The sequence below is a fragment of the Pelecanus crispus genome, chromosome 9, assembly GCF_030463565.1.
Source record: "Pelecanus crispus isolate bPelCri1 chromosome 9, bPelCri1.pri, whole genome shotgun sequence".
NCBI lineage: Eukaryota > Metazoa > Chordata > Aves > Pelecaniformes > Pelecanidae > Pelecanus > Pelecanus crispus.
The window spans coordinates 37629051-37650743 of NC_134651.1; the positions used below are offsets into that span (position 1 = coordinate 37629051).

The window sequence follows — 21693 nt, forward strand, 5'->3', positions numbered from 1 at the left end:
GACATCTCTGACCAGGGGGCAGGCAGAGGGCTGCAAAGCCAGAGCACGCATCCTCCTCGCCTCCGGGATCACCCGCGCTCCGAGGGCCAGCCATTGACCAGCCCCATCCCTTGAACAGCCCCAGCCATTGACCAGCCCCATCCCTTGACCAGCCCCATCCCTCCAGGCCGGGGAGCTCGTTCAGCCAGATGGTCCTTGGCCAAGTGCACCAGCTCCTCAGGCTCCCTGAACTGCCCCCCCCAGCCCTCCCCCTGCCTCACCTGGCGGGTACGAGACCTGAAGGAAAGAGGGGGAAGCCCCTGTGTGAACCCCAAGGGCAGCAGCGGGGAAAACCGACCCCTGCAGCCACCACGCCACCAAGAGCTCCCACCAAACCTCTCTCCAGCTGACTGGAGCCAAACGCAGCCCTGATCCCTGTCTGCTGGGACAGGCCTTGTCCGCTGAAGGTACGGTAGTGTCCCTGCTCCTCTGGAAACCTCAATCCACACCTACTAGTTTGACTTCTCCCTTTCCAGTATTTCCACTGAATGAACAGTCTAATTAAAATAATTCCTTAAACACTAAACAGAGCCTGGACCATGTTACAAATAGCACCAGGTTCCAGAAGGGTTTGTATTAATCTAATGTGCTTGCTTTATTAACAACAGGAGCACGTTCAAAGGTTTTATAAAAGTTTAAGGCTTTATTAATTCAACTCAGTTAAGCTAGATTTAAGAAGTTTTACATTTTCTGGTGATTTCCTTTTACTAATTATTCAGTTGCAGATCATTTACAAAATGCTTATGCTAGAAAAAAACTGTTCTAATTAAATAAAAGGAAAACATTTCTGTTTATTAGTATATTTCTAAATTTGTATGTGGGAATACTGTAACCTCTGCGTGCCTTCTGACCTGAAGTCGTGTATTGTTCCAGGACTGAAAAAGCGTATTAGTGCACTAATAATATTAGGCAACACTGCTGAGGAGGGGTCTTACAAGTGATGGTCTTTACCGCCTGAAAGCGGTAAGAATCTTTTTTCACTTGTTTTAAACACTGGGCCTATGACACACTGCAGATCGGTTCTGCATGGCACGATGGCAGTACGGCAGCGTGGTGGTTTTTTCACTCACGATAGCTGGGGGATTACTGCCAGCCTTGCCAATGCATTTGGGTTATTTTTTTGCTCAAATATTTAGCCGAAACCCCAGATCCTACATGTAGACGGGCAGTTCTGCAGAGAAAAAGTTAGTCAAAAGCGAGCACTGGAGACAGGCATCACGCCCTTTCCAGGGAAGGATCCTATCTAAGGGAGAGGTGCAGTTCGCTCGCTCCCCTACAAACAAACACCAGTTACGAGTTAATCTGGAGAACTAAAATTGGAAACCACCTGATCGACTCAGCACAGCAAACTGGGCCCAGGCTGGGGCCAGCCGCAGGGATTTTTCCCCACAGCGCCCAGCTCCCAGAGGAGGTGTCGGGAGCCGAGCGGGGCCCGAGTTAAGATCTGTCACTCTGTGTGTCCCCGTGCCGTCCCTTTGGCACGAACCCGCGATTTTTGTCCCTACAAAGGACGCTGACCCCCTAAAGCTTCTTCTTCCCCAGCAGCTCGACGCGGAGGGCCATGTCCAGGCTGGGGAGCGGGAGGTACCTCAGTCTCCTCAGCGTCCGGCCTGTCGCGCCTCTCTCCTTCCCGCCGCCATCCCGGGACCTCGCCGCCAGGTCTCGGCTGCGCATTTCCCCTCAGGGCGGGCGAAGGCAGCGGGACGACCTCCTGCCAGGGGTGGGAGCCGCGGCTGGCCGAGGACCCCGCGGGGCAGGGCCGGGCGGCCGGTGGGGAGGGGAGGGGAGGGGAGGCCCCCCGCTCCCCGCTCCCCGCTCCCTCAGGGCCGCCCGCCGGCCGCTCTCCCGGGCCCGCACCCCGCGAGAGGGCGCTGGCGGCGGCACGCCGCTTCCCGGGAAGGCTGAAGTTTGAAAAAGTGCCGGTTGCTGGCGGTGCCGTGCGGAGCAATGGCGGCGGGGACCCCGCAGGTGAGCGCCGCGCCGAGGGGTGCCGGCATGGCGGGCAGGGCGAGCCTCGCCTGAGGCGAGGGGGCTTCCCCCTCCCGGGCGGCCCCCTCCGCCCTCCTGGGAGCCCCGAAAGGGTGGAGGGGGCCCCCCTCCATCCTCCCGCCGGGAAAGCACAGCTCCCTGCTCCGCCCGAAGCCCCCGGGACGGGGGCGGCGGTGGGGGGGAGCGGGGCTTCCCGCTGCCTCCTCCGCCTCTCGCGGTGGCCGCGCCCCGGGGAGGTGGGAGAGGCTGTGCGAAGCAGGTGGGAACCCTAAAAATGTCCCCCCTCGCCTCAGGGAAATGGGGCTCGGGCCAAGCTGGTGCCCGCTGAGGAAATCCCCTCTCGGCATCGAGGTGTGGGAGGCGAGGCGGCTGCTGGGGCTGGCACACGGGAGCCGGGGGAGGGCAGCCAGCCTCCGTGCTGGGAAAAACATTCATGCCTGGAAGAAGCTCCCCGGAGCGGGGGAGATGCCCTGCCCTCTTTCCTTGAGGCGTTTCAAGCCTAATCTGGGAAAGAAGGGATGGAGAGACCGGCACAAAGAGCGCTCGCTGCCGGCGCCGCGGCCCGACCCGGTTCTCCCCATCGCGGTGCCTCCGGGGCTCGCCGCTTCCCGCCCTTAGCAGCCCTTGCGCAGCTCGGAGCTGCAAAGGGGACCGGCCCCAGGCAGGGTTGCAATTGCCTTTTTCTAAACCTTGCGGTGGCTTTTTCTTGTAAAGAGTGAACGTGGCTAGCGTGAGTCCGTCCGACACAGGCCTCATCCCTACGGCACGAAGTTAAAGATGTGGTTTAAAATGTCCTGGCGAACACGTGTGGTCTGCAGGGGAGACGACCTCCTCATCGCTAGCTCATTACATCAAATTGTAAATCAACTTCTGTGTCAGTGGTGAAACTCTACGGGCCAGGTCTGCTCTGGGCTTTGTGCAGGTGATGCTCATTGCCAGGCTGGGCATAACTTGAAGGGATGGGATCTCCTGGGCTGCAATCCAAAGGACTAAGTGCAACTTCAATACTGCTGAAATTTTTGCTAGTTAGGAAGCAGTCTAGACGCTTCGGTGCAACAGGAGTCTAGCGGAAGCCCTGGGTGAGTTCTGGCGGTCCTGCTACAAGTACCAAAAGCAAGCTAATTTAAGGTAGTGTGGGTATTTCTCTGCAAGCTGTAGACGTGTTTCGGGATTGCTGAAAAAATCAGGTCATGCCCCGAAGAACTGACCTTCCCTGGGAACACAAGAACAGCTGCAACATGGGCTGTGGCAGTATCCAAACGCCCCATCGAAATTCCTGAGTCAGAATGCAAAATGGATCAACCCAAATGCAAATTCAGCTTTCCCGTCCTCCTCAGTAATAGAATATTTTATCTTCCTGGTGCAAACAATGTCACAGCACGCTCAGATCCAGTAAAACATACCCTGCTTACATTCTAAATATATCTAGAAAATTAGCATGGTGCATTAACTGGTATTCCGACTAGCTTTTGGCAGAGAGTGCTGTACAGGAAAATTGACCTGAGAACTGCCCAGACAGTACCTGTTTTCTGAATCAATACCCAGGTCCCTGTATTCAGTACCCTTTATTGGCATTACTCTTGCAGCACTACTCATTCCATTGCTCTGGGTGGATGAAGGGGGTAGATTGCTTACACTCATTTACATAGTTTGGATAGAAAATAAATCTGTATGCTTTTTCTAATTATTTAAATAAGAATTGTGACCAACGAACTCCTTTTAGTCGCTTGCTACAGACTGGATAAAGAGCTTTCTGATTTTCCAACTTACAGCTGGTAAAGGTTGCCTGTGACTCAGGAACTCCATGATTCAAGTTCTTCCTCGCAAAACTTTGGATGTTTTTCAAAGCTCTGGCTTAGTTCCTGGCTTTACTAATTGGGCGAGAACTTCCTGGAATCAGGATGTTAATCTGAACCTTTTTGTTTTGTTACCAATCTGCACAACTCCTATTTTGGCTATTGTGTGTCTGTTGCAGACCCAGCTTGGTTTTAGGCCAACTTTAAAATAGATTTTTTTTCCTTCTTCTTTAATTATTTTGCTATTGGACTGAAATCGTAGCAAAAACTGATCAAGGATGTTTGGTTGGGTCTTTGAGGTTTGTAACAAAATATACTAATATGATTAAACAGTTGTTTCTGTGTGAATGGCATAGGGTTTGGATGCACAGCATACTCTTAAAGTGCAGTAATGTACATGAATAACACAAACCCAGTGTGGTTTATTGTTGGAAATGTGGTCAATCGATTAAAGAGTGTGAAAGCAGGTTGGGATTCCCGAGTTCTGTCTTTAGTCACTGACATGCTGTGTGACATTAAGTCGGTTAGCGTAGCGGAGCTTGACTGTGCAACTGTTTCTTTTGCATTTAAGTGGGGAGTATGATGAGTCGTTAATGTTAGGTTATTAATATATTAATTGCTCTGAATGCCTTAAAGACACTCTTCCTGTTGAAGAGGAAAGCGTAACCCTTGCTGGTATCTGCTCATTATGGTGTTAGGTAGCATCCTCATGGATATAGCTTTTGCAGCTCCTGTCTGAGTTCAGCCCTTATTTGGTCAGTGAGATATACCTCTGCTGCTACTGCCTATACTGTGTATGTCCAGAGTCTGTAAACAGAGCATCTCTGTCCAGAGATGTTGATGAGACATATATCACTAGAAGAAGCAGTTACTGAAAATCATGTAAAACAAAGCCCAGAGCAAGCTTGAATGTTACTAATGCAACTCAAAATAATCAATGTTTTAAAGTGGCCTTACTGCCTGTAAGTCACAAGCAGAATAAAGATTGAGATGACAGCCTGGTTCCCTTTTCAGGTACGGCAGAAAGTTAAGCTTACTCTTTCGCTTGCTCATTTGTAGAAACAGCTTGTAGGGTTTACATTTTTCTTCTTCAGGGGTAACAGCTGAGAGTTAATGCATGCTTGTGACATTCCTAAAAAGCTCCAACAGCTTAGCTGAGATGTGTCTTTGAACAGTCAGCACCAAGACATATTCAGATAAAAATCTGTATCTACTACATCATGCTGGTAAAAGTTAATGTTGATCAGAACAAGGGCAAATATTGTCTGGGCTTTGATACTTGGAGAACAAAGATGTGTGTAGACATTAAATAACAAGAAGACAAGTAAGATGAAGGTTTTCTTCCATTATGGTATAAAACCAAATTAAGACATTCAAAGTTGTGTTCCATCCTCTGCAATTTAAATGTAGGTCTGGTCTTGAAAATTTGGTGAAAAGGTTGGCTTCAGAATTTGTGTGAACCAGTTTCTAAATGAAATGAAGGAGTGGAATCTTATAAGGGTGTTGCTATATCATAGAAATGGTTGAACTGTGTTATCTCTGAAATCCTCTTGCCCAACGCTGCTCGATTGCAGGGCAGCTGTCTCTTGCAGCTGGGCAATGGGGCGAACTTAATGGATCCAAGCTTCCAGCAAAAACTGGAGGGTGAGAAGGAACTCCTTCGCCGTGCTATACAGAAAGAACTGAAGATTAAAGAGGGAGCAGAAAACCTACGCAAAGCGACAACGGACAGAAAGAATCTTGTTCATATAGAGCATGTGCTGAAATCTTCCAACCGAAAACTGGAGCAACTGCATTGGGAGCTTCAGGAGCTTAATGCAAGGATTGTAATAACAGACAAAGAGGAGAGTAAGACAGGTAGGTCTTGAGTCATGATTGACAGGAAAATTGTGTTATAGTGCTTCAATAGAGATCCTTTCCAACCTTAATGATTCCTAGTTTTTACTTTCATTAAAAACTAATCCAGCCATCAAGCCAGGATACATGCAATTATTACTCTACCCTTAACTGGTTTAGTAGTGGACTTGGTAGTGTTAGATTAATGGATGGACTGGATGATCTTAAAGGTCTTTTCCAACCTAAACGATTCTATGATTCTATGATTCTAATATTTATATATATTGAATTGATGTATTTTTCTGTTGAGGGCTCACAAGTAGTGGGAGTTCCTTCTCCTGGTGGTATTTAGCTGATGAGGTGATCTGTGCAGTAAAAAGTTGAGAATGAGGCAATGAAGGTGAAAGGAGGCAACAGGAAAGATCGGTGTAGGGAGAAGACCAGCTGAGAGTGCTGGGCATGGACAGTACTCGGAAGCACGCTGTGGGTGGAACTGAAGAGATTTGAATAGAGTTTCTGGGCAGTTGAACATCCAAGTATCTTACAGGATGAATGAGTAAAAAAATTGGAAGAGTGCTTGTTAAGACAGGTTCATTGATAAACTAAGAAATGTTTACAGATATGAGCTGGAGCTTCATTTGAAACAGTGTTTTGCAGCCAGTTTTGTAGACAAGACCTTTTTGTATCTTATTTTATAGCCTAACCTTCTTATAGAGTCACCCATCTATAACCCAGTGAAATGACACTAGAAAAGATGACTAATGGTATTAATTGTATTGTTTGTACAGATGGATCTGTATCTCCAGATCCTTGTCTCTGGGAAAGAAACCCGGACCCCATGGCAAGGAAGGTTGAAGCTCTGAAAAAGCAGCTGCATGTTGAAATGAAAGTGAAACAAGGAGCTGAGAACATGATCCAAATGTATTCAACATCCAAGGTAAGCAGGAATAAACAACCATTTGGGAACATGGATTCCTGGATCAAAATTTGTATTTAAAATCCATACACAAGCTCTCTCTGGCAATTCATGTGTAAAAAAAAAATCATTTGCAAAGCTTGCTTGACTGAATCCTAGCTCTGCATTTTGGTGCTCAGCATAGTGACAGCATGTCATGTTACTGCACAGGGCTACCGATACTCCGATTATGCATTAGGCTTGCATGTTACAGGTTTCAGGAGTTTAGCAGGAATCTACGAGGAATTGGATGGCGCATATTTCATTTGTCAAGAGCCTAAGCCAATCTATAATTACTGGACATTAGGAAAAGGCTTTTCTGACAGTGTAGTTTATTCTACTTTGGCCCATGATGTGGTTGCCTATGCCTTTTTTTGAAGCATCTGATGGTGATCACTGTTAGAAGGGAGTTATTAGAGTGGACAGACAGGCATAGTCTGGCAGTTTTGATCTTTTTGGCAGTTTTTACCTGGCAGATGCTGATTGTGCTTCTGCTCTTGAATGTTGCTTAGCCATATTAATGGTAGAGTTGGGAATCATGTTGTTTTAACTTAGCCATGTAAATCCTTCTGTAGTCTCAGTGGAAAGCGCTGGGTACCTAGAGAGTAGCTTGTGTTATCATTTTCCAACAGATGAATGGCCCATTGGACAGACCTACCTCTCCTGACCAGCTACAGACTCTACATTGCTTCTTCGGTCTAGATGCTTAACTTAGCTGGCTGAATGCCAACAGAGAGATGTTAATGCATCTAACCTCAATACTCATAGTGACTCTAGAGGCAGAGAAGAGTATCTCATAGGAAGTGGCATGATAGAAGTGTTATCTCTAGAAAAACTGTTGCGAGCCTGCGAAGGTAGTGAGGACGGTATAAGAGGTACATTCAGTCACTGACTTGAGGAAAGAAAGTTTAAAAAGCATTGGTATTGTACACTGAGTTGGTGTGATGTTTTGATATCACTAGGTTGTTTAAGATAGAGCACAGCATGTAGTATCTCTTTATGTGAGAAAAATTTTCAGAGATGCACTGGTTTCATATTCATCCCACTTTTGGAGTTTGGCATAATCACATTTAAAAGTCAAAGGATAATTAAAAAAAAAATCCAAGCTTATGAAGCTGAATTCAGTAAGGCCAGCAGTGTAGAGGGCTGTGATATTTTTATTTGTTGAAAACCTCTGCTCACAAAACACTGTAAGCACAGTTGGCCAGTGAACCACAAGTCTCAGTCACTGCGAGGTTTGGTATAAACTGGACATGTCCTTGACCTGTCCTTACCCTCTATAAATGGAGGTAGTGATCTCAAAGTCCTTTATCCTCAGCAGCGTGTCCTTCACATAACTGCTTATGTATGCCATTTAAGGATCATTTATGACCCTTCTTGAGGGTACCACCTCATCCTCATATGTGAACACATCATCATAATATGTTTTTAATGAGCATGGTTCTCTCTCTGCATACGCTTTCTTTTTGGCAGGAGCGGAAGCTGCTGGCTACAGCTCAGCAGATGCTTCAGGACAGCAAGACAAAGATTGAAATAATCCGCATGCATATTGTGAAAGTATCTCAGTCAGCAGGAGGGATGGAAGATACAGTGGATCAAGCAGGTAGGACGTTTTAAGTAACTGATACAGCCCAGAACAGATGCGTCCAAAGCCCCAAGATCTAGAATACTCGGTCAATTTTCATCCTCGTCATATTTTATCTTGAAAATGGCCAGTGAGGATGGGGACCACCATCAGTGCTTTGGAGCTGCGTATTGAGGAGCTGAGGCATCACCTGCGCATTGAAGCTGCTGTAGCTGAGGGGGCAAAAAATGTGCTGAAGATCCTAGGAGGGAGTCGGGTACAGGATCGCAAGTTTTTCGCTGAGGTAAGCGCTTATTCAGGCCTTCTTGAGAGGGTGGTTTCGTGCCTCAACGTTAGTGATTTAGCATGAATGAGTAGAGTTAACCAAGAGTTATTAATCTGGGAAGTTCCTGTCTCTGTGTGAGGGCAGACTGATTTGGATCACTTTCCCTTCTAGGGATAACGTTCCTTGCTTTGGTGAAATTTCTCAGGAACATCAGAATTGACGCTGATGGGGTGGTCAGGATCTGTGGGAAAATATTTCATCTTGTTCCTTTATTAGTAAGATGTTATCTGGTCTTTTTTTGAAGCTTACTCTAGTAGTTCATAAAGGATTAATACTACGTGGACTGGGGCTGTACCTTGAAAATTTCTGCCTGCTTTCTGTTCTACTTCATATTGTTAGGCTCAGGGTCGTTTGCAAGAGTCCTCTCAGAAGATTGACCTGCTGCGCTTGTCCTTGGAACATCAGCTTACTGAGCTTTCTCCTGATCACCCGAAAAGAGCACTCATCAAGCAGGAACTAGTAAATACTTCCTCCCTGGGAGCTCAGCATGGCAGCATCCAACCCACTTCAGTCATCAAACCTACAGCCCTTACAGGTACATAAATCCTGCATGGCATGTTGTTGTGAGGAGGACAGAGGGAAAAATGAGTTGCATTTCTTCTCGTTGTTGTAATGCCTCTTGTTATATAGACATTTGATTTTCTAGGACCTGGACTTACTGCTTCTAGGCCAGCCAGAGCTTTCTGATCATATGGATTTGCAGTCTATTAATCTGGGGTAGATTTGAGCTATTAACCAAGAAATCACGAATCTGAGAAATTCTTGGACCCCTGTGAGGACAGGCTGACTGGAATCACTTAATCTTTTAGATAATAATATTCTTTACTCTCCTAAAATTCCTCAGGAACATTGGAAGTGAGACTGATGGGATGTCAGGATCTATTGGAAAATGTTCCAGGACGTTCCCGAATGACTAGTTCTTCTCCCATCTGTGGCAGCCCAAGTGATTTGAGGTCCCTTTCCCGAACACGAGTTGGCCTGGGTATCCATGGCCGTAGTGTTGCAGGGAAGTACCTGCGGAATGAAGAGCCTTGTAGTGAGTATGGGGTTCCTGTTGAATTGTGAGTGGCATATGGGAGCATGGGGTCTTCTCATCAAGGTACTAGGTTAGCCTGGTGTGAGTGTAATTATAAGAAACCTGGTTTCTGAAAAACTAAGAGAGAAAATGAATCACACTATACCTAGTCTTCCTAGTACTCTCCTGGAAATTACATTTCATTGGGATATTCACCTTCAGTGTGAGAGATTTTCTTTGGTAAAAGATTATAACCCATGTTTTCTCCTTTGTCCAGATGAGGTCCTTGCTGTGCTGAAAGTGGACAATAAAGTGGTTGGCCAAACAAACTGGGGACCAGTTAATAAGCAGGCATGGGACCAGAGCTTTGTCATTGAGCTGGACCGGGTAAGTCTGCCCCAGATTCCCTGTGCTGTATTTGTTTTTCCATTTCACCTTACCCCGATTTGCTCATCTAGCCACCATTCCACCTGATTCAACTCTGTGTTGCTGCTGTTCTCATGTGCTTTTATGTGCCAGTTATCTTAGTCTTCCTCTGAAGGCAGTACATCTCTGGCAGAGATTCAGCCTGAACAGCATCTGTTGTCCTTCTCTCCTTCTCTGAGCAGTTTTATTTCATCTTACTGGCAAAGTGGCTCTCACAGGGATTTCTGAAATGGGGAGCCAAGACAGCCATCTCCAAGAGGGTCTTTAGCTAGGAAGATCTGAAAACATCAGAGAAAGCAGGGAACAGAAGGATTAAAGAAGCTTCTAATGCTTACTGTTCAGTTTACTGAATTTTTACAACAGCGTGTGTGTGCCTTTTCCAGAACATAAGGCAGTATGTAACTCTTCTGCTTTTTTTTTTCCTCCCCCATCACTCACCCATACCACCAGTCTCGTGAGCTAGAAATTGCAATTTATTGGAGAGACTGGAGAGAACTCTGTGCAGTGAAGTTTTTACGTTTGGATGATTTCCTTGATAATGAACGTCACGGGATGTGCCTCTCACTTGAACCCCAAGGAATGCTTTTTGCAGAGGTATAAATGTCAGCTTTGTTTCTTTTTCAGAGAACTCTGTCTGTTTAGGGTGCCTGACCTGAAAGCAGTTGTTCAACCCAGGATACAAGGAATGGAAGGAGCAATGATCTAGAAGGGTAGAATGATACCTGAAATCCATTTGCATCAATATCACATATAAGAATAAGGAACAACATGATATAATAGATGTACACATGCCATAGCCCGGAGTGACTCTTCAGCTGCTCCACTGTAATTATATATGTGTGTGCTGTGAGATCCTTTGGTTTTTATTTGCTTTCATTATGAGTCATTGGTGACACTTTAATTAAACACATGGCTTAATGGTCAGAATTGAATCACAGAGACTGTAGAATCAGAGATGCAAATTCCCTCTGGGTATGCTTGTTTTATCATCTTTCTGAGGCTAATAATAGTTTGAAGTACCATCAGTGAAGACATCATCCAGATAATACCTTAAAAACCGCAGTACTTTCTCCTTTGTGTTGTGATGAAATTTCCTGTGGCTATCTTTCCAAAAGTTAGATCTTGACCTCATGTACCAAAACTTGCCTCCTCTCCCTCCCTTGTTTTTTGTGTTTTTGTTTTGTGAGGGCTGCTTTTGGTTTTTTGGTTTTTACTTCTGTGCCACGGACTACTACATTTTTTACCCTACAAATGGCTGTGTTCTTTATGCCTGGCTTTACAAATTAGATTAATTTTGTTTGGGATATGAATTGGTCTTAATTCTGCGGTTTTTCTGCATTTCATGTAGCAGAAAATTCCAACCTCTAAAACCACAGTTGAAGTAACAGATATTTAGAGGGTGAAGCTAGAATAACGCAGTCTGGAGTCTATGGCAGTGACTCCTAACTTACCAAACAGATATGAAAGGAGAATTTGATGAGAGAGCAGGCACGTGTAAAAGTTTGGGTTCACAGTGTAAACGAAGAATCCTGACAAATCCCCTTTGCTTCTCTGACAGGTGATGTTCTGTAATCCTGTCATTGAGAGAAAGCCAAAACTGCAGCGACAGAAGCGCATTTTCCCTAAACAGAAAGGTAAGCTGCTGGAGAGCTGACTGCTTACTATCTAGGGGTGTGTAGGTGAGGTCAGGGGTTTGCACAAGCAGGCTGCCATGCAATCCTATCCTATTAAATTTTCAGACATTAAAATGCTTGCTAATTACTGTAAGTAGGTGAGCTTTATTAGAATGTGAAAGTTTGTTCAGTCACAAAAAGTGCAGGCAGCCTGGCTGCAGTATTGCATGTAATGTGATATTGTTGTGGTGTTTCTATTCACAATTAACATTGTTAGGAATATGTAATTACTAGTTATTTAACACACTTCTTAGCAAGATCCAAGACTCAAGCTGTACTAATTTAACTAGCAATGCTGTTACTGATGAACAGATATTGGAAGATTTTCTGGAAAACTCTTGAATTATAGAAGACTAGCACGAACAGCCTACTGATTATCTGTCAAGTCTTTAGAGCTGGCATCCTGGATTAGTAGTTTAGGGACTGGAATAACTTGCATACTTTCTTTTTTGTCTGCAAATTCTTTCTTGTGAAGCTGAGTAAGGTAAGATTTTACATACTGAGAACTCCCGGCAGTGGGGATAAATGAGATTTTATATTTATATTCCTGAGGAAGCAGTAAAAGTAATGAAAACATCCCAAATGTTTTATTCTTTTTAAGACATTTTCAGGAACTTTCTGTTAACAGGCTGCATGATTAAAATGCAGTGTTGAAATAGAAGAAAACCTGACTTAAAATCAATTTTTAATGTTTTACGCAATTTCTGCTTGAGGATTGTTATGGTATTATATGGACCTGAACTTAGGTGAAATAGTAGATCTGTTTCATTATCATCATTATTAAACTTTCTTCCCTGAAAAAAAGCCCATTCTCCCTAGGGTGGGCTACCTTTTTGAGTAACCCATGGGTGTTTGGGCAAAAACGGTAATTTAACAGTGTGTGAGATTGTAATTTGTGTGTTGTAATCTCACTGGTGTTTTGACTCTGACTCTTCCAGGGAAGGAATTTCTCCGAGCTCCTCAAATGAACATAAATGTTGCTGCTTGGGGTCGCCTGATGATGAGTTTCCTCCCTCCCTGTAGTTCCATGAGCACTCTGAGTCCCCCACTTCATGATCCCATTCACACAGACTTCTCTCCAGTTCCCCAGCAAAGTCATGTTGATTCAATGTCCAAATTGAGTAGGTAAGTCATGTTCTGAGTGTTGCTGGATGACACTCTGGAATGGCTGTAGAACAAATCTTAAAATTCTGTTGCACCTTACTTAGGTAGAGGAAGATATTGATGCGAAAATTGTATCTGTGGAGCTTAATTCAGGGTTTTAAGAAAAGCCAGTGCTGCCTGAAACGATGTGGTTTTAGTGGGGTGTTCAATACCCTATGGCTAGCTCTGATTTATTGTTAGCAGTTGGACTGATTTCCAGAATTGCTGTCCTAACAAGCAGCGTGTTCCAGAGCCAGGGGGACTTCAGCAGCTTGCTTTTCCTCTGCAGTAAGATCTGTGGGCATAAAAGTGGTGATAAGTAAACACCGTGATACAAAAAAAACCCCACCCCAAACCAAAAAACCCAAACAAAAAAAAACCCAAAAGCAGATTTTCAAAAGTTATTTTATACACGCAAAAAGTGTACTGGTTCTGCACTGCAAAGGAAAGAAAATTCCACTCATTGAATGTCTACACCAGTATAGTAACTGAACACTCTGCAGGGTCACAATGTGATTGTGCACTCTTTCACGAGGTTACATGTACCCCAACCACTAGCATAATGTAGCACTCAGAAGGTACATAACTAAGCTTTTAAATATGCTGTAGAAGAAAATTCTCTAAATAATAATTTTTTTTAAATTGTTGGAATTCATTTTTAGAGAATTAGTCATTCTCTGAAAGAGACTATTCCCATTGATTCACAAGACCTAGAAAAGAAAAAAAATTGAGTCAACTACTGTGTTGCTATTAAAATAAAGACTTCCTTTAAATTCTTGACCATAGTGACTTATTTCTATGCACGTATATTTCATTAATTTTACAGCATCAGAGAGCTAGTGTTGGAATGTGGGTCTAACCATCACCAACTTAATAGCTCATTTTCTTTTCATCCATTTAGGAGAGCATATGTCTTGTTGATACTTCACAGGCTTGTGGTGTGAATCAGGGAGTCCTGTTGTCCAGTGTATTGGACAGAAGTAAACTTTGCTTATATAGCAAAGGTGATACAAAGGTGTCTGTGTACAATGTTCTACCCTAAGGCAATCTCCTTCAATTCTGTCTTACAAATGCAGTGACTTTCCCGTGGCTAAGCTTACATTTACTGATGAAGCACCACCCAAGCCTCCACGCCTTTTTCTGACGGCCAGCTCCAAAGAACCAACACCATCTCCTGCAGATTCTCCGGTAATCATCTGGGCTAATAGGGAGACTTTTTCTGTGTTGGTTGGTATTCTTTCAAGGCTCGGTTCTTCTTATTTGTTTATTGATGGAGAAATTAACTATACTTTAGGCAGGTGCCTCCTCATTAGCTGGCTGATCTCCAGGTATACAGAATCCAGTGAGCTATTTTGGCATGGAGTCTTCACGAAAGTGTTGCACCTCTTTCTTCCCCCCCCACCCCCTTTTTTTTTTTCCTTTTCTTAAATTATAAGTTTCTTTTCTTGGAGAAGCAAAATGGGAGGTAGGTCAGCATTGGGAGTTCAGGGCAAGAGTACAGAACAGATAGCTGCACAGAGAAAACAGGGAAGGAGGGTCGGCAGGCTTTTAGGACCAGATGAAGTTCTTTGTTGTTAAAGAAACTGGGCAAAACCAAGAAGAGTTCTACTTTTCTGACAGGAAGGAGCAGGAAAATTGTTTTGAGTAACATAATTGTTAATGACCTGTGTTCTACCACACCTTACCTTTCTCATTTGGCTTTGGTGATAGAGGAAACTGCATTCTCTGATCATTGTGACTCTTTCTGGGACATGAGATGCCTTTTTTCTAGAAAGGAAGTGTTTTATCCTAGACTTTTAAAAGCATTTATTTTAAAGGGTTTGGCCCTATCAAACAAATATTGTACATGGGAATAGTTTTATGTGACCATAGACAATCTGTTTTCATGCTGTTTCTCTCCAAGCAGAGGCGATGACCAACTGCAAGAACTTGTCTGTGGTTATGCTGGATCATGACAGAGGGGAAAATTTGCATGTGGGTGTTCAGGTGTGACTTAGTGATTCCAGAGGATGACACACTGTAATTTTCTTTCTGTTCCTAGTGTCTGAAGAGGCTGCATGTTGAGGAGAAGTCTTGCAGCTCTGCTCCAGCAGAAATTCCAATCCAGGCATCTCCAAGGTAACTGTGAACAGCATGGGCTGTCTTGGGTCACAGATTAAAGAGGGACTGGGCTGAAATTTTTGAGCACACAGTCTAAAATTCTGCTCAAGATATGCTTCAGTTTCTCAGCAGCAGATTCTTAGTGCTGAGTGTAGACTATACCATGAAAAGTCTGCTCTGAACTTTACTTGTCCAAATGCCTGCTGTGCCTTATCTGCTTATTAACCCCAATGCTTAGCCTATTGATAGACTGTACACTACAGTGTAATAGCTGACTTTAGTAGAAGGTAAAGTCGCTTAACTGTCTTTTGTGTTTGAAGTTTTATGGTGTAGCATATTTAGACGTGTCTGCATTCTAAGTAATTCTAAGTAATGTAAAATTTCAGAAACACTTTTGGCATCCCCTCGCATTGTTCTGTTTCTGTTGATATGCAAGATACACTGTCTTTCATTACATAGGGAGGTGTAAAACAGTAAGTTGTTTATGGCAGTTATATATATGCAATTTGTATGTAGCAAGGATACACAGTAGTAAATCTACCAAAACCAGGACAAGTTAAAAAAAAATTAATACTGTTGAACAAATACTGACCAAAAAAGCACAAATAGCAAAATCTATCTAAGCTGATCTTGCAGTTCAAATCATAGAATTACGTTCATAACTTCATCATCACTTTTGAGGGGTCCCATCTTCAAACCCCTGTAGTCAGGATGCAGTCAGGCACCTACCTTCCTTCTCTCTGAGAAGGCTGAGGAGGGAGTTGAGTCCTTCATGAGTAGATACTTAGCCCTTCATTTCACTCAGTGGAAGAGTATTGGAGTGTCTGCTGTCTTTTAAAGATGATCCTGGACTAAAGCTTTTAGAGTGTGGGTTGGTTTTGGTTTTTTGGTTTTTTTTTTTTGTTGTTTTGGGGTTTGTTTTGTTTTGTTTTTTAAATTCTTTCCAAGCAATTCTGCAGCCTTAGTTTCCTTGGTAACACCTTGTGGCTGACATAATGTTCTATAGCATCTCTTTATTCAGCTACTTTTTTTCCAGCAACATCTTACGTCTGTTGTCTCACCATGTTTCATTTCCAATTCCTGCTTGAGAACTTCTCCTTATGCCCTTGTCCTGCTAGCACTTAATCAGACATGAACATGTATATCAACACAATTGCTGTTAAACCTGCTGAGCCTGAGTAGGCAAAACTGAATTTTACTACCCCAAGGATGGGGGTCAGGGGGAACTAATCCCATTATGGGAAGTAACAGAGAGAGCAAGCCTTGGAGAGTCAGAATTGTTGCTCCTATTGCCAGTACAGATGGAAGTCAGACTGCTGCCACTGGGAGCAGTTTCCTCACCTTATAGTTACCTGCTCCTTTCTTCAGTGGCAGAAGAGCAGCAGCAAGCCTAAATTTTCAGGATTTCAGCCTAGGTGAGGAGTGGTTGACACAGCTGTTCACTTTCCCTTTTGCTATACAGAGCTTCTTCCCCTAACACAAATACACACTCCTTTGTTACCTGTTTATGCATCTTTTGGGTATTGTCTCAGCAATTCTTCTTTGTTTGTCTGCAGGAAAAGGACAGTTCAGCTTGAGGATTTTCACTGCATCGCTATGTTGGGTCGTGGCCACTTTGGGAAGGTAGTGTAGAAGTGTATGCTTTGTGGAGGAGGTCAGTAGGACTGTGGTTGTGAGATGGGCCTTGCTGCAGAGTCCGAATAAAAACATTGCAGTACAGAAGAGATTTGTTGCAATGCAGATATACAAAACAAACCCAACCACACAAGTAGCTGATAACTCCTGTTAACAGTCAAAACTCCTGAAGATTTGTGGCTTCAAAGCCTGGAGAAAACCATCCAGGGAGTGCTAAGTCATTTCATAAAGCACATCATTACCATTTCTTTCATTATCATTATGATCACTAGTGGAATAGCTCCATTCCCTGTGTGCATAGTTGCGTGCTGTGAGAGCTCTGAGGTGCTCATAAAGCACTCAGCCAGCTGTGATACTACTGTTTGTGAAAAGAATATGACTTACACTGACATCCTTCTGGACTGCTGCAGCACAAGGAGCAGAAAAAAAGTGCTCCGTTTCTGTAGTTACCTGATCTTGGTTTTGAGAATGACTGTCTGGAATAGATGGCAATAGTTTGTGTCAATGGGAGTCAAAGCAATCCAATAAGGAAACAACAGATTTGTTTCAAGTACAGCTTTTCTGTTGTCTTTCAGGTTCTGCTGGCCCAATACAAGCCAACTGGGAAGCTGTATGCTATCAAAGCCTTGAAGAAAAAAGATATTATTAGGAGAGATGAAATTGATAGGTGAGCTTTGTTTAGAGATGGTACTATTGCCAGAGGCTACATTAACACACCTGTAATCAAATGTTAGTAGGTATGATATGTACTGGTCATGGTACTGTTAAGGTTAAATGTGACCTTAAGGCTTGGGTAACTAAAATCGGCAATAAGGAAACTTGTAACAGTGCTGCTTTCTAGCTTCTGATGGAATAACACCTGAAGAACACTCTAAAACTCAAGGTTTGGAAGTATGCAAGATAAATATGGTATTAGTCCTCACTTTTTATTTCTCTAACTTAAGATGTAAAGATTTTCTTCATCCTGTCTTTCTCAAAACAGTTTTTTCTGCCAAGTTTTAACATTGGCGTTTTTGTTCTTTGAATCCTGGCAGCTTGAACTGTGAGAAGCGAATATTTGAAGTGGTCAATTCTTCTGATCATCCATTCCTTGTGAACATGTTTGCATGTTTCCAGACACCTCATCATGCTTGTTTTGTGATGGAATATACTCCAGGTGGTGATCTTATGATGCGCATACATGAAGATGTCTTTCCGGAACGTATGGCACGGTGAGTTAGAATTAGTCTAGTTTCCAGGTGCTATAAATTTTTAACTTGGTTCTCATGGATATTTCCTGATAACTATTTCTCTCTTTTAGGTTTTACACAGCCTGCGTAGTCTTGGGGCTTCAGTTCTTGCATGAGAAGAAAATTGTTTATAGGTAATGCAGCAAAGAATAGTATAAGACAGTTCAGCAACTTGAAAAATTTATTTTTCCTGTAGCTGTATGTCTGGAGCTCACCATCTTGCAGGGGTTTCCGATCTTTCTGTCTGTCTTTATTTTCCCCATTGCCTATTGCTATCAGCATGTTCATCTTGCTTAAAGAAAGTAATCTAGAAGTTATTCATCTGACAAGTTGGAGGTGATTCATCCTCTGTGACAGGTCAATATGTTCTGGGGGGCAGCTGTAAGTCACTGCTTGCTTTTTTACTGTGATAGTCAAGTAATTTGTCATGCTGTTGTGGGATGCTTTTTTCCAGATGAAAAAGCCCCACCCAGCTCTAACTGCTTTGTGAGCCTTTCATTAAGAGGAAAATATCAATACGTTAAGGGGAATCTTCCAAATAATACATTATTTAAACCAAATGTAGACTTCACTCAATTTAGATTTTATTCTCTTCATTAATATCTAGTTTCTGCCTCTTGCAAAAAGATATCAGATGGCAATCATCAGACTTCATCTACCATTTTCTTTCCTCTTCTTTGCCTGCAGGGACTTGAAATTGGATAATCTGCTTTTAGATGCTGAAGGATTTGTGAAGATTGCAGATTTTGGATTGTGTAAGGAAGGTGAGTGACTTTGGTGAAGCCAAAATTGAACCATCAGAACTAGTTTAGGATCTCGGCTTTAGTGAAGAGTTCACAAATACAGGTACTGAGGTGGCTGTGTGTAACTTGTATTTATCCCCATCTTGAAAATAAAGCAAAATCCACCAAAAACAAAACCAAAACCCCCAACAAACCAAACAACAGAAAAACCTCACCTGTCTGGCCATGATGAACTTGGAAAGAGTACTTCGTCCTTTACTTTTCAGGAAACTTACAGAATCATAGAATTGTTTAGGTTGAAAAAGACCTTCAAGATCATCAAGTCCAACCATTAACCTGGAGTTTACAATGTGCTTGTTTGCTCAAAGGAGACAGAATATAGGATACTGCAAAATACGTACTTGAGTAAATGAGCAATGGAATCTGCACGAAGTTTCCATGCTTTTGCTGTTTATTTAAGTATCGTCTGTGTATTTCTTATTTGGAGTTTTTAGAGGCCTGAGGTTTCACACTTCCTTATGGGCATTTACAAGCATTGATGAGAGCCCTTGTCCAGTTAACAACATTAGATCATCAAGTGATAATCTATGGCTTTCAGAAGGCGAGACTGCATGTGATCCATTTAGTAATGCATGCTGGATTTTACAAAAGTGTTCTTTTCCTACAGGAATAGGTTTTGGAGACCGCACAAACACCTTCTGTGGCACCCCTGAATTTCTGGCTCCAGAAGTCCTGACAGACATCTCGTATACTCGGGCAGTAGACTGGTGGGGATTGGGTGTACTCATTTATGAGATGCTTGTTGGTGAGGTAAGACCACCTTTCTCTAAGAGGATTTCACTAAGCAGTCTTTGGGGAGAGTAGTACCCAACCACCTGAGATAAAATTTTGCTCAATGTAGCCAACTATTTATTAGTACTTAAATTACATTTTTCTCATTTGTAGTGCTTGCCAAACACTAATTAATCCATACAGATCCCTGCTATTCTCATCCCTATTTAATAGTGAGGAATGGGTGCTATGTGGGTTAAATAATAAAATGTCACAATTGCAGTCACCATTCCCAGGAGATGATGAGGAAGAAGTCTTTGACAGTATTGTCAACGATGAAGTCCGATATCCACGATTCCTTTCATCTGAGGCACTTTCTATAATCCGTAAGGTAATGGGCTTGATAGGTCTCTGGGAGCCTGAGGAATTTGCATTTACTGTGTAAGTGAATCCAGAGGGACTCTATTAGGACAGGATAGCATTTGTGTGTGTAATCTGGAGCTGCCTACACAGTCTAAGGAAACATTTAAAATTTACATGTATTTTTCCTTTCCTTCTCTTTACATAAATGCTCTTCTTCTGTCTAAGGATGACTAAGCAGGCTTCTTATTGAGGTCTGTTGCTGCTAAGTCTGAAATGGAGAAGCGTTGATTCAAAAGCAGGAATGTCAGAGTCATTCAGTGGAGATGGCTTGATTCCGTTTTTGAGTGTGACTCAGTAGTCACACAGGTGCACAATTAAGATGAGATGCTTCATGCTGTTTATAGCGGGTATCTTATTGATGTTGGCAAGTTGTTTACAAGGAACTAGGTCTGAGCTATTACTAGCAGATTATGACCTTGCTGCAAAGTGAGAATGAGAAGATACTGAGGGGTCAGGCCATCTCCTTCCTTTTGGTTTTCTCTCTAGAATATTATTTCTGTCCATCCTTGTTCCAACTGTTTAATTTTGAACTGCTGTTTCCTGCAGCTTCTTCGGAAATGTCCAGAGCGTAGACTGGGAGCAGGGGAAAAAGATGCAGAAGAGATTAAAATCCAGGCCTTTTTTAAGGTAGGAAGTCACTTTGTCCCTCCCCCTCATCTCTTGTGTTTGAGCTGAGAGTGAACTGCTTTCTGTTGGTACTGAGGCATATTTCCATTAGTTATCAGTGAGATCTTAGCGGTAGCTTCTGTTGCACCTCATTGCTCTATTCAGGAATATGTGTTTCAATTCATGTTTGAAATTACACCCCCCAAGTGTGCTTTCTGGGGTCTGTAAGCTTCCAGTTTGTTATTTCTGATAGTGCTGCTTCTGTGTACAAATATACCTGCCTTTTGAGCCAACAACAAACACCCCTTTTTAAAATCAAACTGCAGTGGTCAAAGATGCTGTCTAGTGATGACAGTGATTGCTAGTCAGTCTATTTGATGGCACCTGCATTTGCAGGATATACATGAATCTGAGGAGAAATTGAGGTTAAAGACACATTTGCTTTGGGTCAAGGGTATATGTCTGTTCCAGGCAAAGGTGTTATCATTCCTCCTTGTCATTACCCATCTGCCAGAAGTTATTAGCCTTATAGCCCCTGGCTGGCTTTGCACTGGAGTAAGAAAAGAACTTGGATGTCAGCAGAAATTGCTGAGAAGTCCACAGACCCACCTGGCCACAGCTGCACTTTAGTTTTGTCCCTCCTAAATATAGTTTGAGCTGTAACGGTGTTTCTTGGTGTTCTGAAGAACAGCCTTAAGACTGTATAGAATCCCTGTACTACCTGGTCTGCACTGACCGTGCTGTTTGTTTTGGGCCTTTTTTCAATTCTCTCTCTCTCTCTCTCTCTCTTTTTTTTTTTTTTTTTTTTTAAGAGTAGGAGTCTGCAATCCTTCCTCCTACTTTCACATTTCATAAATAATCTTAATGTCAATCTGGCCTGTTTGCTTCCTTCTCTCACAGGAAATTGATTGGGATGCCTTGTTTGCCAGGACTCTGAAGCCCCCTTTTGTGCCCACTTTAAGAGATCCGACCGACATTAGCAACTTTGATGAAGAGTTTACGTCACAAAAGCCAATCCTTACTCCTCCAGAGGAGGTTGCTCTCCTAACCCGTAAGGAGCAGACTGTCTTCAAGGACTTTGATTTTGTCTCCAGACACCTTTTAGATGTTTGATTCCTGTGCTATAAGAAACATGAACAGATTGTAACCACCTTGAGAGAGTGTAGAGGACTTGGCATGGACAATGGAAAAGTCAACAGAATTCCTAGAACCGGTAGTGCTGATGACCCCAGGATGAGAGTGCCCTGCGAGCTGAGTTAACCTACTGTGGTTTTTTCAGCCTCATTTGTTGGAGGGATACTGGATGTCAATTATTTTTAAGGATTAATTAATGTTTGACTGTATGTATCTTTTACTGCCATTGAACATAGGTGGAAATTTGGAATTTAAGCTGGGCTTAATGAA

General features: G+C 43.1%; 1 protein-coding gene across 1 annotated transcript; it reads left to right on the forward strand.

Moving 5' to 3' along the window:
- Window positions 1-1986: 1986 nt before the first annotated feature.
- PKN3 (protein kinase N3) lies at window positions 1987-21402 on the forward strand. Its single transcript, XM_075716375.1, has 22 exons — window positions 1987-2007; window positions 5399-5681; window positions 6449-6597; window positions 8089-8218; window positions 8332-8483; window positions 8865-9060; window positions 9370-9561; window positions 9818-9927; window positions 10417-10560; window positions 11525-11600; window positions 12578-12764; window positions 13859-13970; window positions 14824-14900; window positions 16439-16505; window positions 17093-17184; window positions 17552-17728; window positions 17818-17880; window positions 18434-18510; window positions 19157-19299; window positions 19544-19651; window positions 20230-20310; window positions 21190-21402. Exons 1-22 carry the CDS (start codon window positions 1987-1989, stop codon window positions 21400-21402), a joined length of 2850 nt encoding a protein of 949 aa, XP_075572490.1.
- Window positions 21403-21693: the final 291 nt, after the last annotated feature.

Bases quoted from the DNA above. Each gene is read 5' to 3' on its own strand.
- PKN3 (XM_075716375.1), top strand. From the start codon at position 1,987: ATGGCGGCGGGGACCCCGCAG. The intron at 11,601-12,577 runs GTAAGCTGCTGG...TGACTCTTCCAG, and splicing joins CATTTTCCCTAAACAGAAAG to GGAAGGAATTTCTCCGAGCT. The intron at 20,311-21,189 runs GTAGGAAGTCAC...CTTCTCTCACAG, and splicing joins AAATCCAGGCCTTTTTTAAG to GAAATTGATTGGGATGCCTT.